The 18,180-nt window shown below is 37.1% G+C and overlaps 2 protein-coding genes across 2 annotated transcripts; both read right to left on the reverse strand.

Moving 5' to 3' along the window:
• Window positions 1-1,916: 1,916 nt before the first annotated feature.
• Window positions 1,917-13,268, reverse strand: nr5a5 (nuclear receptor subfamily 5, group A, member 5). Its single transcript, XM_083523205.1, has 7 exons — window positions 13,084-13,268; window positions 10,340-10,455; window positions 9,937-10,078; window positions 5,603-6,333; window positions 4,065-4,184; window positions 2,816-2,963; window positions 1,917-2,369 (listed from the first exon to the last, which is right to left on the reverse strand). The coding sequence occupies exons 1-7, from the start codon at window positions 13,181-13,183 to the stop codon at window positions 2,122-2,124; spliced, it is 1,605 nt and encodes a 534-aa protein (XP_083379331.1). The 5' UTR covers window positions 13,184-13,268; the 3' UTR covers window positions 1,917-2,121.
• A 1,086-nt stretch (window positions 13,269-14,354) lies between these two features.
• On the reverse strand, window positions 14,355-17,671 carry soul5 (heme-binding protein soul5). Its single transcript, XM_083523224.1, has 8 exons — window positions 17,535-17,671; window positions 17,297-17,356; window positions 16,879-16,963; window positions 16,358-16,478; window positions 16,114-16,253; window positions 15,844-16,007; window positions 15,036-15,143; window positions 14,355-14,953 (listed from the first exon to the last, which is right to left on the reverse strand). Exons 1-7 carry the CDS (start codon window positions 17,552-17,554, stop codon window positions 15,053-15,055), a joined length of 681 nt encoding a protein of 226 aa, XP_083379350.1. The 5' UTR covers window positions 17,555-17,671; the 3' UTR covers window positions 14,355-14,953; window positions 15,036-15,052.
• Window positions 17,672-18,180: the final 509 nt, after the last annotated feature.

The following is an 18,180-nucleotide window of genomic DNA, read 5'->3' on the forward strand; positions in this document are numbered from 1 at the left end:
CATACCACACTAAACCCTACTGTACTATACCATACCACACTAAACCCTACTGTACTATACCATACCGCACTAAACAGTACTGTACTATACTATACCGCACTAAACCCTACTGTACTATACTATACCGCACTAAACCCTACTGTACTATACCAAACCACACTAAACAGTACTGTACTATACTATACCGCACTAAACCCTACTGTACTATACTATACCGCACTAAACCCTACTGTACTATACTATACCACACTGAACCCTACTGTACTATACCATACCACACTGAACCCTACTGTACTATACTATACCACACTACCCTACTGTACTATACTACACCACACTACCCTACTGTACTATACTATACCACACTAAACCCTACTGTACTATACCATACCACACTATACTGTACTATACTATACCACACTACCCTACTGTACTATACCATACCACACTAAACCCTACTGTACTATACTATACCACACTATACTGTACTATACTATACCACACTATACTGTACTATACTATACCACACTACCCTACTGTACTATACCATACCACACTAAACCCTACTGTACTATACCATACCACACTATACTGTACTATACTATACCACACTACCCTACTGTACTATACCATACCACACTAAACCCTACTGTACTATAACACACTAAACCCTACTGTACTATACCATACCACACTAAACCCTACTGTACTATACTATACCAGACTGAACCCTACTGTACTATATTATACTATACCACACTACCCTACTGTACTATACTATACCACACTATACTGTACTATACTATACCATACCACACTAAACCCTACTGTACTATACCATACCACACTAAACCCTACTGTACTATACTATACCAGACTGAACCCTACTGTACTATACTATACTATACCACACTACCCTACTGTACTATACTATACCACACTATACTGTAATATACTATACCACACTACCCTACTGTACTATACCATACCACACTAAACAGTACTGTACTATACTATACCGCACTAAACTCTACTGTACTATACCACACTAAACCCTACTGTACTATACCACACTAAACCCTACTGTACTATACCATACCACACTAAACCCTACTGTACTATACTATACCAGACTAAACCCTACTGTACTATACTATACTATACCACACTACCCTACTGTACTTTACTATACCACACTATACTGTAATATACTATACCACACTACCCTACTGTACTATACCATACCACACTAAACAGTACTGTACTATACTATACCGCACTAAACCCTAATGTACTATACCACACTATACTCTACTGTACTATACTATACCACACTAAACCCCACTGTAATATATTATACCACACTATACCCTACTGTAATTTACCATACTATTCTGTACAATACCATACTATAATATACTCTATGATTCAATAGTTTTCTATAGTGCTATTGAAATATTGATACTAACTGGCCACTGTATATTGATTCATATTGATATGGTGAAGTCTTATGCACAGATATTGTGCATAATTCTCCAGTTTCATGGATTTGTAACTCGGTAAGTTTTCAGGAAAGTCTTCAAAACAGAGGAGTTTCTGTTTTTTTTCTCTGGTAGCATCGGATAAAAATGTGTTCTATAATTAAAATAAAAGCGCTATGACGTATTAAGGATGAAACACTTCCAGTTTTGCTGCTGTAAGAGGTGAAAATCAACATTGTGGTTCGAACAATAGCTTAACACCAGATACATACCAACCCATTGTGGATTATTATCCTGTAACATCACAGTGTACACACACACACACACACACACACACACATTTACATCTTTTCACTTCATAGAATCTTGTCTTATCAGTTTTATACACATATTTTCATTTTGCATGCATTTGTAAACATAAAATACAAAAAAATGACGATAGTTTTAGGGCTTTATTTTGACTGCAGGAGTGTTTAACAATAATGTCAAAGTTAGTGTGGGTGTGTTTTAATTCGTTCCAGACACAGTTTTTGATATTAAAGACAGTAAAGCTCTCGAACACTGATGACTGTGCAAATAGTCACACACACACACACACAACCACAGCTAGGGATTAAAGTGCAAAATAGCCCTGCTTGTGTCAGGTGTGTTTGGCGTGCAGCATCTCAGTCAGGAGGGAGTTACAGGGCAGGTCCCCCAGCAGGTGGCGCTGGTAAAGGTACTCCTCCACCTGTAGACTGATGCTGCGCACTTCAGGCAGCCGGAGCAGGAGTTGGCCGAATTTATCCGACTGGCCTGGGTGTGTGTGGAGAGTGTGATCCATCAGAGCCCGGTTCACCCGCTCCTGAGTGCGCTCCACCTGCCTGCGGTCCTGCACTGACTTCACATCTGTAACACAAATGTAACTATCCAGGATTTTTACATGAAGGAACCACATAAAGACTTTTATTTCTTAACTCATAGTTGGTTAAACACAAGCTTTCACTGAATGACCAGCAGAATGAATTGTGCTTAGCTATAACACAACTATATCATCATAGCATGGCCCAGCAGGGTGAATCATTTCAGTATGTGGTGAACCAAATACATCACCCATTCCTTTAGGTTGCTTTCATAAAGCAACATAAAATCGCAAAAAAATAACTCTACTGCTATATTCATCTTCTCTGTAATTGCAATATTGACTTCTTGAATTGTTCAGGTGAGCAAATATTGATTATTCGTCTATAACTAAAGCTCTGATTAGTTGAAATATCTACTTTTCTATTCGAATCTAAAGCTCTTTAAGTTCCACAAAAAGATTCAGGTGTTTGAGATTTTAGGTTTTAACATACCTGCGTTGAAGAGCACCAGATACTTGAGACACACAAACTCCTGTCTGTCCAGATAAAGAGCCCTGAGCTTTGACACTAAATCCTGGGCTCTAGACACCAGACTGCTCAGCATCACCCCTGCCTGCGAGAGCACAGTGGACACCTCAATCTGCACAGGGGAAAAAATCCACACACATAAGGTGGGTTAGTGTGCAAATTTCAACACCTTGTGTCTCAACTTACTACAATGGGAATCTTCTGATTGTTGAAGATGAGAGAGATGTTTTTAAAATGATAAATTAATAAATAAATAAATAGTTATAAATGGTTTTTCAATAAATGTCAATATTAATAACCATTTATATTATTATTATAGTGAAGCTTGTTGAATATGTGGATATCAGGTGATGTTAAAACTTTTCAGAAGATGCTGAGTAGAAATTTACAATATAAATAATTATTATTATAAGTAATAATTATTATTACTTATTTTGAAATTTCATATTCAGATATTCTATAAATTTTTTAATATCTTATATATTTAAATTGAGATTCACTGATTTTAGGTCACAATTTAAATATAAACAAGTTTGTGTAATAAACCTTCTGTTCAAAACGTCCAATTTTCTGAAAAGGTCCAGTTTTACACAGACCCCTGGTGTCCAAATTCTCTAAAATTAGTATGTCTGAAATTCTCCTTTTCTTAATTTTTTTTTTACCAGCAGAACATAAAATGCTTCGTAATGTTTAGAGGAAAAATATATTTATTACATAAAGATATTAAAACATTATTTCTGGATTTATTTCTGTGGAATTCTGCACTTAATAAAATAAAAAATAAAAAAAAACTATATATTTTTTTCTGTTTTCTAAAAAAAATAAGTCAAAGAAAGATTAGGGTTAATAAACTGAAAATCAGGTTGAAAAAATGTCATATAGTAAATATTCTGAAAGAAAGAATGAATGAATGAATCCAGGGTAAGAAAATTTGAGAAATGAAAAAATGTGGATAAAAAATATCTGTTTTAAAAAAACTCAAAAATTCAAGTCTGGAAATTCAAGGGAAAACATCTGAGCTCACAAACCTGATTTTGATCAAACTTGGACGATCACAACACACCACAGAATTCACATTGAGAGGCTTCAAAGATATTTAAAATACGAATATTCATTCCATAAGTCTAAAACCTTTCTGACCCTGAATGGTATTTTTTAATATTTGGCTAAAAAAATGCATTTGATTTATTTTACATTGTTATTGTATAATGACCTGTTGCCCTGTGACCAGGTAGATACTACCGTCTCTTCCGTAAGCCACCTGGCGGCACAAATGATCCAGAACCAGCAGCTCACTCCAGCAGCTCTGCAGCAGCACCATCTGATCCTCCACCTGCAAAACATCACACACCAGGTATGTGTGTGTGTCAACATCAGTGACCTTCCCTAATGAAGAATATAAATGACCCCAATACAGTTTAACATTGAAACACACCACTGAAATAGAACAGCAGTTATCTTTATAGCAAGCTGAAAAGTTGCTGACATGATGTAGGTCATTTAAATGAATGATCCTCATTAATGTCTCTAGTCCATAACCAGTATGTGGACTTTGTATGAAACTTTTCTGTATGAAAGTTTTCTGTGAGCAGTCACTGGCAATAACCAAGTAAAGACTTCTGCAAAGAGATTTGAAAAATGTGGGGAAAAAATAAGATATAACCAGAAAATGGAAGAAAATTACATTAAAAAACATACAAGGGAAAAAACCATGAAGCCTAAGAGAAACTTAATTTAAGTCAAAATCAAATAAGAGTCAACAATTACTACTTGGACATCAAGTAATAACATGAAGCCAAATAATAAATGAGATGCTGCCAATTTTCATTAGAAATAAAATGGTGTGCATGTACACACAATAATATGCCATATATGTTTTTTTTTAATGTATTAAAGCTACATCACATGACTTTCTCCCAGACTTTTAGAAATCACTGACACTTTCACATTCACAGCTGTAGAAGATCGGCTTCGAACATGAACATAAATATAACTCTGTGAAACAAAAATGACTGTGAACACACCCTGACCAATCAGAATCAAGATTTTAACAGCACTTTGGAAATAAGCATTTTATACACACTCGTAGTGTAGAGGTTCAGGCAGTTTCCTCAATGTCTGTCAGACATTTTTCTAAAATAAATGACGTTACTTACGTAACCTCTGCAGTTTCTGTTTACTAATTATAACTCTGTGCTGATGCCCCAAAAGTAAAAAAAAACAAAGAAGATTTTCTTATTGTTAAATAAAGAAGGATTTTAAACCCGCAACATACATTTTATGCAAAACAACGAAAATGTTTCTCGCAATTTTATTTTTCTGAAAATACTACCGCATTAATCTCATATTGCTACAACTTTATTCTCAAAATACTTTGAATTTCTTCTTGTAGTTTTGACTTTATTCTTGAAATATTTGTCATTATCTAAGATCATTTAATTTGTTTAACATGTCACTAAAACGGCATCATATAAACTGTCATAGCTGCACAATAGTTTAACATATTTTGGAATATATGCAATCATTTTTCATTTGATTTGAATTGTACTGAAGAGGTTTTGCTCTAAGCTTTCTGTTTGTAAAGGTGTTTAGGCTGAAGAAAAAAATTTTTTATGAAATAAAATTATACCATAAAATATTGATGAGAATTTCTACATTTTATGATCTAAAACGATGTTTCTTTTACTTAATATCAAATTTCTCATTTAAACATATTTACAAGATGAGATAGAAGTAGAGTAAGAGTAATACCTTGAGTTCTTTAAACAGAGCACAGTTGCGTGCCCACTCCACCAGTCCGAACAGGGTCTGGTCAGCCATTTTGCACATGATGCTGAAGGTGTTGAGGCGATCGTGTTTTCCTCGGCAGGCCTGCTCTTTCTTTAGGTTGGCCACAACTCGTGAACACACCTCTGACTCCTCTGGCTCTCCCTGCAGCAGCTCACTAAGGAAACCTGTGTTGGTTGAGGTGGGGTCAGGGGTCAGGGTTGTGGTCAGGGATGAAGACAGTGCTGGAGCTGAAGCTGGAGTTGACACCGGGGTGTGGGTGGAGCTGGGGGTGAGCACAGGTGTAGAAATGGTGCGCAGTGTAGAAGGGCAATAGCTAAAAGCTGTATCTCTTTTCTCCTGAGGGAAACCGTGGAAACTGGTGTGGTAGAGTCCAGCGCAGGGGAGTGATGGATTGGTCAATGCCCTGTCTCTGCTTAATGTGCAATCCAGGACCATGAGATCTGTGTGGCTGATGCTGAGGGGAAGTGAGTGCGATTGGTGAAAGGGGTCAGAGCCAAGTGAAGCTGTGAAAGATCCAGGCACGAGGTGGAACTCGTGTGGCTGTAGAGGTGCTTGTGGTCCTTCCATTTTGATCCTATAGGGACTAGTATTTGTGTGGTGAAATACTCCTCTTTGCTGTTTCAGTTGCCTGTCCCTTCGATAAAGAGGTCCGAATTTGTTTCGGCCACCCCTCATTCGGTCTGCTCGCACAGCTGTGGATGTTTTAAAACAATAATTTGTCATTCTCAGAGACATCTGCTGACTAAAAGCTGAATCACAATGACAAGTCGTTATTCACCAGCTATCTCCATGTCCTCTGTTAAATCTGTGTCATGACTTTTTATTTTTTGAAAAAGGAGCTATTGATTGATTTATTCTAACTGGTGTTATCTTAAGGTCCAAAAATGGACACTAAAGTTTAACCTAAAGAAACCTGCCAGATCTACTGCTTGGTTGATTCATTTACTCAATCATCCATCATTAGTAAGCAGCAGAGGTGTAGAATACCTGAAAATCAAACTTTAGGTTTTATATCCTAAAATCATATTGTATTGTATACCTTAACGCTGCACTGTACACTGTATTAATCAAGATAAATAAAAAAAAACAGCCTTTTTAACATTCCAGAATTAAACAAAAATCAAACAAGTCGTTAAAAAAAAAGACCAAGTAGTAAAGCAGTCTTTCAAAAGGGATCTTCAGTTAACAAATAAAATGACAGAATCATGACACAGTACCATTGGTATTCTCAGACAAATAACATTTATGTAAATAGTTTTAGATTAAAAATGAAACCAAATATTCAGAGCTGACTGTGATTTGATGGACTGCTCAGTCTCAGTGTCACAGATAGACCAGGCGTCAAAAACCGGGAGTAAAACAGAATGTCTTTTATTGTCTCAAAACACATGAGAGTTTGAGAAGAGACTGGAGCAAATGGTACACTTAACTAAGTGCTTCCATAGAAGCGTAGTTAGGTGCATGGTATCACAAGGAGCATGGAAGCATGGAAGCACAAGGAACACAAGAGGTAGGAAGTCTGGGTGATCTATGGTCGTAACTGGTAGATCGGAACGTGAGTGAAGGGAGATAGGGACCTTATAAAGGGGACGGGTAAATGGAGGACAGGTGTAGGTGATTTGTAGGAGGAAAAGGCTGAGTGAGAGTGTGAGCCGTAGAGGGAGGCTGGCTGCTGGTGGTTCTCTGACATTACCCCCTCCTGATGCCCCAATCCCACCTTCGCCAGGTGGGCCAGGGCACTCCGTTAGTGGAGAGGAGGTCTGGAGGAGGGAAGTCTTCGACAGGCATGTTTGATATTTATTCTAGCTTTTTTTGGAAGAAAAATGAGGTTAGAAGTGGCATCATGGTCTGGGGCCGCATGAATGCTGCTGGTACTGTTGAGCTGCAGTTCATTGAGGGAAACATTGATTTCAGCATGTACTATGACATTCTGAAACAGAACATGATGCCCTACCATCAGAAACTGGGTCAAACAGCAGTTTTCCAACATAATAAGGACTCCAAACACATTGCCAAGATGACAACTGCCTTGCTGAAAGTAAGGGTGAAGGTGATGGAGTGGCCAAGTATGTCTCCAGACTTGAACTCTATCGTGCACCTCTGGGCCTCAAGCGGAAGGTGAAGAAGTACCATGTGTCCAAAATCTAGCAGCTCCTTAATGTATGTATGGAGGAGTGGAAGAGGATCCCAGCAACAACCTGTGCAGCTCTGGTGAATTCCATGCTCAGGAGGATTAGGGCACATAGCAATGGTGCTCACACAAAATGTTGACACTTTGCACAATCTGTACTGCCATACACACTGCACATTGACTACTCTATATTTTAGAGTAGTCAATGTGCAGTTTGTATGGCAGTACAGATTTTTATTTCTATACTATTGTCCCTTTAGAAGATATATTAAAATAGTTGGTAAAATGTGAGGGGTGTACTCACTTTTGTGAGATACTGTACATCCTTCACCATATCTTCAAACGATCCTCTAGATGTTAAAAGCTTTTTTTGTTCAGTGCATTTCCCGGCTTCTTTATCTCTGCCATCAAAATGGGCCCTTGTTTTATAGCTTCAAAGATAAATGGAGCACTGAATTATTCAACTCTCACTAGCACCCTTATCTTCGTGTCTGATGTTAAGGGCAAAGGCAAGCTCCAAACTCACGGCTGTGACACAACAAGCCGGCAGGGAACAAGGCCCACCTCTTGCTTTACCTCTTTACAGATTGCAGTGGCACGCACAAAATAAATAACTCCCCAGACCAAGAAGGGGCAATAAATTGTATTTGTAGACAATAAATGTAAAAACCATCATACCGAAGAGGTCTTACTTTAAAGATGCTATCAAAGTGTGTGAAGGTGGATGAGGCCCAATGGCTTTAGCAAGGGACCAGTATCCAGGGCACTCAGGAAATCTCACAATGCACTGCAACAGTGTCCAAATAATCTACTGCATGCACGAATACCCATAATGCATTTTGGCCACATTGAATACTGCAGTATTAGATATGAGCAATATACAACCCCAATTTCAAACACGAACACGTAAATGTAAAATGTAAATTAAAACAGAATGCAATGATTTGTAAATCTAACAAACCCATATTTTATTTACAATTGCACAAACAAAACATATCAAATGTTTAAACTTTGGTAAAAAAATTTAAAAATTAGGTAATTTGGAATTTGATGGCTGCAATTAAAATGATCAAACAGTTGGAGAAACATTTTTCAACTAATTAGGTTAACAGGTCAGCATGACAATTAATCGTGATCTGGAAAACTTTTCGGTGGTCATACAAATTCTAATTTCAATTTCTATTTGGAAACAATGAACACCACGTCCTCTGAACTAAAGAGAAGATGGACCTTCCTGGCTTGTTATCAGTGCTCAGTTCCAAAAGTCACATCTCTGATGGTATTGGACTGCATTAGTGCCTGTGGAATGAGCAGCTTGCATATTTGGAAAGACTCCATCAATGCTGAAGGGTATATACCGGTTTTAGTTCAACAAATGAATCTAGACAATATCTTTTTTAGGGAAGGCCTTGCACATTTAAACAAAACAATGCTTACTGCATCTATTACAACAGCATGACTTTGTAGTAGAAGAGTCTGGGTGCTAAACTATTAGTTGAAAACATTGTGCACATCATGAAACGTAAAACACAACAAAGGAGACGCAGAACTGTTGAGCAGCTAAAATCCTGTATTAGACACATATGGGACAACATTTCTCTCACAAAACTTCAGTAACTGGTTTTCTCAGTTCCCAGATGTATAAAGACAGAAGACGTGATGCTACACAGTGGTAAACATTGTCCTATTTCAACTTTTTTGAGACATGGTCCATCAAATAAAAAATTACCTAATTGTTTTTTACTTAAAATTGTATATATTTTCAGTTTAAACATTTGATGCTTTTTTGTTGTTTTATTGTGAACTGTTTTTATTTACATTGTACACAGTGTCCTAACTTTTTTGGAATTGGGATTGTATTATTCTACCCACAAGTTTCAGTATGCCATTGAATGAAAATTATTTGTGTCACTTTCAGCATGTTTTAAAATACTCCATATTAAAAAACTCTCAACAGCACCTTCAGCAAAATCAGCGTTCTCAAAAAAAATAAATAAAATAAAATAAAATAAAAATAAAAACATTCAAAAGACTGTTTCAAGGTCCTAAAAGAGAGCACCTATTTACTTGAAGGCTTTTAAGCAAACTCAACTGTTTCTGTTTGTATTTGTGTGTGTGAGTGTGTGTGTATATGTGAGTGTAGGCACACAAACAGGAAACCTACCCTCTCTCTTCATGCCCACAGCCAGGCATTTTTGAAATCGGCAGTAAGGGCATCTCTTTCTCTGAGCTGGGTCCATGGGACAACTCTGCCTCTCTGCGCAGGTATAATGCTTGTTGTTCTGCACAGAGCGCTTGAAAAAGCCCTGAAAACAGAGAGAGAGAGAGAGAGAGAGAGAGAGAGAGAGAGAGAGAGGGAGGGAGGGAGGGAGGGAGGGAGAGAGTACTGTCAAATTAAAGAGGACTTGCATATCAGAAAGTCAAAAGAAAATAACCTTTAGAACAAAAACAGGCAGGAACAGTTTGTCTCTGTTTAACTCTGTTCAGTGATAACTGGTTTAACAAATGAGGTATTTTGACTGTAGGCCAAAACTCATGCTTCTATATGCAAATATATATTGCCTTGCCTTGCAGCTCTCGCAGGTCAGGAGTCCATAGTGATATCCAGACACTCGGTCTCCACACACAGGACAGGCTTCCTCTGGCTTTGCTTGAATATCAGGGTCTGACTTCAACTCCCCAGCTATGATTCAACACAGGAAGGGTAAAAAATAAACTTAAATAGCTTTAATCATGTTCAGATTAATGCGCTAAGATAATACATTATACATGCCAAGATGTGTTCATTAAAGCTGTAAGAAATACATGATCTTCTTCTTCTTCTTTCAGCTGCTCCTGTTAGGGGTCATCAGAGCGGATCATCCGTCTCCATACCCCCCTGTCCTTTACATCTGCCTTTTTCAAACCAAATACCTGCAAGTCTTCCCTCACCACATCCATAAACCTCCTCCTTGGCCTTCCTATTTCTCTCCTTCCTGGTGGCTCCATCCTCAGCATTCTCCTACTGATATACCCCATGTCCCTCTTCTGCACATGCCCAAACCATCTCAATCTTGCCTCCCTCATCTCATCTCCAAAACGTCCTACATCCTAATCCTGTCCATCGTCGTCACTCCCAACAAACACCTCAACATCTTCAGCTCTGCTACCTCCAGCTCCACCTCCTGTCTTTTACTCACTGCCACTGTCTCTAAACCATACAACATCTCAGGTCTCACCACAGTCCTATAAACTTTTCCTTTCACTCTCACAGATACTCTTCTATCACAAATCACTCCTGTCACACTTCTCCACCCACTCCACCCTGCCTGCACTCTTTTCTTCACTTTTCTTACACACTCTCCATTACTTTGCACTGTTGACCCCCAGGTACCTGAACTCCTCCACCTTCTCCACCTCTTCTTCCTGCAACTGCACCCCTCCACTGCCCTTCCTCTCATTCACACACGTACTCCTACCAACTTTCATTCCCCTTCTCTCCAGCATGTACCTCCACCTCTCCAGGGTTTCCTCAACCTGCTCCCTATTCTCACCACAAATCACAATATTGTCTGCAAAAATCATAGTCCATGGAGACTCCTGTTTGACCTCATCTGTCAACCTGTCCATCACCACTGCAAACAGGAAAGGGCTCAGAGCCGATCATTGATGCAGTACAACCTCTTTCTACTTATACTCTCCTGCACTTCCTCATTCCACCACCTTCCTTGTCTTCCTTTCTTTTTCCAGATGTCATGCCAAGTACCTTTCTACAAGTCTCCCTTATCACTTCTGCAGTAGTTGCCCAATCATTCAGCAGTGTTAAATATGATCTTCTTCTTCTTCTTCTTCTTTCGGCTGCTCCCATTAGGGGTCGCCACAGCGGATCATCCGTCTCCATACCACCCTCCTTCGGCCAACAGTAGCCCAATTTACACCGGTACCCTGTCGGCTAACGATACCTGTGGCGGTCGTTGTTAACCCGGGCCTCGACCGATCCGGTATGAAATTCTCATTTGTAGTGTTAAATATGATATACAGATAAAATATTAAAAAAATATTAAGTACATTATTTTATCTGTATATCATATTTGTAGTGTTAAATATGATATACAGATAAAATAATGTACTTAATTTTGTAATTTGTAAATGCCAATAATTCAGGTATGGTTTCTGTGCCTGTCAGTCCTGATAAAAAATCGCATGACTTTTGTTTCTTTTAGATCCAGTGATGAACTCTAGTTTCTGTAAACCCTAGTGAATATGTGGCCTGTTTGTTAGTCTTAGTGAATGAGGAGTGGTCTCAATCCCTGCCAGTCGTCTGTGTCTGCAATTTTAGTTGAAATAGGCGTGACGAAACACTTTGTTTTTTCAGTTATTGCAGCATAAAAGCCAGAGTTTCAAAAAAGGGTAAACATTGGGCAAAATATGGGACACCATTGCATGTAATTTAATTATTATTGTATTTATCCAATTATTTTATTTTATTTTTTTTGCATTGGAGGGGGCACCAACCATGAGCTTCTACTATGAAGGCCCCCCTAAAAAAGTGCAGTTGCACCACTGATAAAAGCGTCACTAAATGATCTAATATTAAACTACTGACATTTAAATATTGAATGCGGTTTTAAATTAAATCCTTAAAGTTGAAACATGCCATACAACAAAAAGTTATAGACCCTGGTTCAAATATCAGTATCACAATCATATAAAACCTAAAATTACATAAAAAGAATATGCATTATATACAAATCAGAGTTCTTATGTAAACTGTTTTAGTTTAAAAAATGTCTACTTTAATGTGTCGATTAAACTTTATCATATTCTGATCAAATAGATACATGTGCAAAATTAAAATAGATTTTTATTACAGCATTATTAGCTCAGTTAATAAACATGTACAATGCATAATAAATAAATAAATATATATATATATATATATATTATGTTTAGAATTTTCCCCTATAAAGTGTAGTCAATTAGATTTTTAATTATTTATTAATCTTAATTATTTATTAATCTTGTATAATTTAGCATTAATTAATGAGTTTAGAATGTTATTATGGGGAAACGGGACATTACAATGTTAAGTAATACAGATAAAATATTATAATGTAATCACTTGATTTGGTTTTAATTAAGTATATTATAAATACAATTTTAGCTTTTTGAGTTAGTAAATTAGTAAATTTGACTTGAAAAAGTATTAAAACCATTCATATTCAATTAGAGTGAAAAAAACCGTACAGGCTACTTCATATTCCACACTGAAAAGCCACGTTACACGGGTCAGTCAATCACATCAGACAGTCTCTGGCATATAAACACTTACAGTTTGAAGGTTCCTCCTGCATTCTCAGGTCCTGAGTGTTTCCAACAGGGTGTGTGGTTGAGGCCTGGGGGATCTCCGGGTAAAAACCTGAAATGTTCATGGTCCAGAGCCGAGAGGGGGGTAATGCCAGGTGTGGATGCCCCGGGGACGAAGAGAGGGACAGGCTGAAGTCAGTGCAGAACAGCTGGTGCAGTGTGGAGGACTTTGCTCCATGCTGAGGGGTAATAAACCTGCCTCTGGCACACCTTCACAGCCAGTGGAGAAAAGCCTCCGAATTGTTATGTGCAACAAAAAGCACTGGTATTTCTGCACATTCCTATTTCTACTGCAATTAGGATCACGTCATTCCATAAATCTGCATAGTGTTTGCATGAATTATGCTTTCTCTATTATGGTACTGCAGCTTAAAGCAATGTGCCTGGTGTATCAATTATTGTAATACTACAAAACCACTGAAAAAATGTTAAAATAGATTTTCATAATATTCCAATATATTTTGTTTTACTCTTTTCTCAAAAAATAATGTACTGCACTCGTATAAACCAGTTTAGGAAACCTGGATTCGAAAAATCTGTGTTGAAAAGGAGATAAAGAAGTTCAAGGGTGACACATAATCCTGAGTCAGACGTCTGACATGAAAGCCAAGATATGACTTATTGGATACCTTATGGCTTCATCGGAAACAATAGACATATGTTGATATTTTACACCAGGGATGTAATCGCATGGAAAATATGTAACACCAGATAATCACACAACAACAAAAATCAGTGCAACACTACACTCAGAATGCGTTCATTGAATTTTATTTTAGAAAGCTTTAAGAAATAAAAAGGAAAATGATATATATCATTGTCGACTTTATCTCCTTTACACAGATAAAAAATAGCATTTGTTTACATAATTAATTAATTAATTCATTCATTCATTATATAAATATGTATGTTTATGTATATGTATGTATTTTTTATTGTTATAAAGTAACTAATCACAGCAATATACAAGCAGGCATGATGATGCAGCAGGTAGCAGTGGTACATCACAGCGACAGGATTTCTGTACAACAGCTGTCCGTAGTTCACAATGTCAAAGTCAGGAATCCAAACACATTTGCCTAACAAGTGTATTTCACAAAGCCACTCTGCAAATAGCTAGCTGCAATGTAACTGATGACCAGCAGGGGTCACTGTAAACAATAGTGAATAGACTGTATTGCTGATATCAATACTGATACCCTTGTGCACCAATGACTCGAGAAGCAGGAGCGTTGATTGTGCTTCTATTGAACTTTGTTTAATTGCAAAGAATTCACAAACAAATCTTTAGATCAGTTTTTCTCTACAAAACCATTCATTCAGAAAGGTTTAACAGCCCAAATACAACTTTATTCCAAATTTTTTTATTTTATTTTTTACAGAACACATTAATAAACACTAAAGCTAGTGATTTGTAAGAGTCAATGAAGTCCTTTATTACAGTCTTAAAACATTCACGCTGTGTATAAAACTTTAAAAACATCAATGTATATGAGAAAAAACTGTATCCCAGTAAATTTCAAAATTCTTGCAGTAATTGAGTTAATAAAACCTTTTGTAATAGCGACCTCTGCTGTTGAGAGGGGAAAGGTTCAAATATGGCACTGGTGCTGAGTTCTCGTTCTTATACATTGAATGAACATTCAGCTACAGTTAAATATTTTCCTTAATGAGTAAGAAGCAAAGCTTGGAAAAATAATATAAAAAAAATGTTTTAACAAACAAAATGATGAAGAAGATTTGAAATAATGAAGGTTTACTTCAACATTAATACCAAAGACAGGTATGCTTTTCAGGTTCAGCATGAAACAGTTCAGTCTTCTGGCTTTTGTAAGCTGAAAAAGATTTGCACAGTTATTCCTGTGAGGTTATTCATAAACAGTGATGTAATATCTTTTATTTATTTATTTTTTTTACCTCAGATGTGCTGGAGATTAGGGAGATGGGTGTTCATCAGGTGGACACACTGGTGCTCCACTGACCACATACCACACCTCATTATGTCTGTTCAGCAGCTTCATTGGACTGAAGACACAGAGGAATGAGTGAATTAATATCTAAATCATTCACATACAAGTTAAATAAAATCTTGAATCTTCACTCAACCTTGCTTACAAAATGTCATAGATCTGTCATTCTTATGTTCCTGACTAAAAGCATCATTAAAAAAAAAAGCCTCACAGATATTTTCTTGTATTTTTCTCATGTATTATAACCTTCCAAGTGATTTATTCCAATTATAACAGGCAACTTGAAAAAAAAAAGCATTTTTATTTCATGTAGATGCGTCAGGTCACAACAATCTTTGGACTCCAGTTCCAACTCCACAACCTCCAAACATGTCGGATTCCACTTTCCACAACGCTCTCATTTGCCATGTTACTTGAGCATTTAGACCTTTTTTTAATCATACATACACTTTAAATAAAGATTCTAGTTCATTTACAAAACAAACTCAGTTCCCTTTTGACTTTGACCTGTTTTGTTTTACATTCACTCAAGCCAAGCTTAGTGTTTCCTGCTTGTAGATCACCTGAACCTATTTTTTGACCTTGAATTTGATATCTCTCAATCAGCAGACTTAGTTTCCTGTGTTTGTATCTGTCCATGCTTTTTTGTCGTGTGTCATGTTAAAATACATTCACACTCATTATGATGTTGTGGAACAAGCTAGCTTCTCTGGAAAAATGGGTCTATGGGTCACTCTTTAACCCCTCAGTGTTACCTGTTATAACCAGCATCATAGTGGTAGTCCGTGTTATAAGTGGCTTTAACGTCGTCCAGTGCTTTTTTAAGCAGGTCAGCATAAATAGTAGATACTGGTCCTACCATCCAGCCTCCATAGCTCATAACGTACACATCCATATCCGTCATTTCCTCGAGGTGCACCTGCAGTTTCATGGTCAAATAATGCAAACAATGTGCTTATTGACGACACAGATTGTAAAATGATCAGAGGTCAGGATTGAATGATTTTTCCCCCCTTAACACTTACAGTGCTGTCGGTTGGCTTGGAAGCATTGTCCTGGTAGGCAGAAGGCAACAAGAAGCTCACACCGTAGACTGCTGGTTCCAAAAAAGGCATTTCCTCTTTCACTTTAATAAGAACTGGGGCTGTCATGGGAATTTTAACCCCTGCAAGTACAATAAGTAGCAGATCTACTTAAGCAAATCTGATCTCAAAAGTCATATCCTCTTATCCTGCTTACGAACGCTCTTACCCACAGGCTTTGTCTCACCTGCTTCATTTTCACCTGTAATGTAATTGAAAAGTCTTTTGAACGCTTTCATTATGGCCACGTCCTTAAACATTGACTTCTCCTCTGTGGTGACCCATTTGGCAGCCTCATAATGACGCACCTGAAAAGACGGAGAAAGAGACAGTTTTGTTGTTAAACTTACTGCTTACCACTTGAAGGGAAGATCTTATATCTTCTTATGGTGGCCCCTGCGTGGAATAGGCAGCAGTTCAGAGAACAGAGTATACCCGAGCAAATTTAAGGATCTGAATAGTTAGAAGGTTTGATAGAAAAGTGTCAGAACACACATCTTGATGCATCTCTGGGAGTTATTCCTTCCCACAGTCGCCAAACTTACACTTATTAAGAACAATCTTATTCATTCTTTATCACCACATTATCTGTATAAAGCTGCTTTAAGACCATGCCCATTGTTAAAACTCTATACAAATAAAAATTTACTGAAATGAAAAGTCTGATCGTCTTGAAGTAATACCCATTTTTACTTCAAAAGGACTCACTTCATATTCTGTTCCATTGCAGATCAAATCAAACAGCAGACACTCCTCGGTCTCTGTGCAGTAGGACGTGGGCTCAGTTGAGTTGCTGAAGGGTCAAAATAAGGTGCAAGAAGATGTTTACTTAGCTGCTGACCTTAAAACTATCATGTACAAGTGATTCTGATCTGAATAAAAAGTCTAATGAGAGAATATGATGAGATTAGAATCTTAAAAATTATGCACATACAGTATACGTTTGTGTAATGATGAGAAATTAATATTCAAATACATTATTGGATAGTGTTCATTTGGCCACTATGATAAAAACACCACTATATTTTGTCATCTTAAAAATAAACCTGACTCTTCTGGTTAGTGACAGCATTCATAAAAAAGACATTAACAGATTAAGTTGAAATTGAAAAATCTGAATTCTTACCCAATTCTGGCTTCTGCTGTAATGGAAAACAGCAACACGACCACTCCTACTATGCAAATCCTGTACAAAAAGAATCACAAATTCAAGACTGTTTGAGATATTATCCCATTCAAAAACATCAAAGTAGCTGTGGGACATAATTATTAACACCAAGAAACAAAGCAGTGCAGGTTTATAGACAAAATGAAAGTTAAAAAAAAGCTACACATGCAGAAATATAGAGGAAAAGCATGCTTACATTTTGGAGAAGAAGAGCATCCTGGGGTATGATGTGCCGTCTCTTTATTTTAAGCTGCTGGTTATAAAAGCGTTATGAAACAAGTTGCAAAACTGCTTATGAAAGCCGAGTAGTCCGTCCCACCCAGCCTTTGCCCCCCCTCAAAATGTGCTTAATCCTGGTGGCTACTTGCTGAATAATGATTGTGTAATGAGTTAGAGAAGCATCTAGCACACACAGATAGAGTGTTAAAATACTCCACTGACTAGTCTCATAAATATCATAACTATAATTTAAATAATAGATATGATTTCATGTTTTGGTTAATGGGTTTTTTTTATTTTATTTTATTTTTTTTTTTTTTTGGAGGGAACAAGAAACTGGCTACAAAAACATTATTATTCAACATTTTCCTCTTCCAGAAGTTATTTAAACTCTTACATAAGCAAGCTTGGTCTTTTGCCACATGTGGCCACGAATGCAGCTGTTGTGGTTTTATTTCCAGAGATGAGACTGAAGATAAAAAGGAATAACTTTTACTCACAATGCACTTATAGACCAGACATGGAAACAGATCCACCTCCGTAGAGAGAATTTTAACAGAACCAATGTTAGAGATCAGTCTGTACATATGAAAACTATATTTTAATAGAGATCTATTCTAGGA

Source organism: Silurus aristotelis (assembly GCF_946808225.1).
Source record: "Silurus aristotelis genome assembly, chromosome: 21".
Lineage (NCBI taxonomy): Eukaryota > Metazoa > Chordata > Actinopteri > Siluriformes > Siluridae > Silurus > Silurus aristotelis.

What these genes read in the sequence shown, in the direction of transcription:
- nr5a5 (XM_083523205.1), bottom strand. Translation starts at nt 13,183, where the DNA reads ATGAACATTTCAGGTTTTTACCCGGAGATCCCCCAGGCCTCAACCACA. An exon ending in CTCTGTTTAAAGAACTCAAG is followed by an intron (nt 4,185 to 5,602) that starts GTATTACTCTTA and finishes GATGTTTTGCAG; the next exon opens with GTGGAGGATCAGATGGTGCT. An exon ending in TCTGGTGCTCTTCAACGCAG is followed by an intron (nt 2,370 to 2,815) that starts GTATGTTAAAAC and finishes TTTGTGTTACAG; the next exon opens with ATGTGAAGTCAGTGCAGGAC.
- soul5 (XM_083523224.1), bottom strand. Translation starts at nt 17,554, where the DNA reads ATGCTCTTCTTCTCCAAAAT. An exon ending in GCAATGGAACAGAATATGAA is followed by an intron (nt 16,479 to 16,878) that starts GTGAGTCCTTTT and finishes CCGTCTTTTCAG; the next exon opens with GTGCGTCATTATGAGGCTGC. An exon ending in CCAAGCCAACCGACAGCACT is followed by an intron (nt 16,008 to 16,113) that starts GTAAGTGTTAAG and finishes ATGAAACTGCAG; the next exon opens with GTGCACCTCGAGGAAATGAC.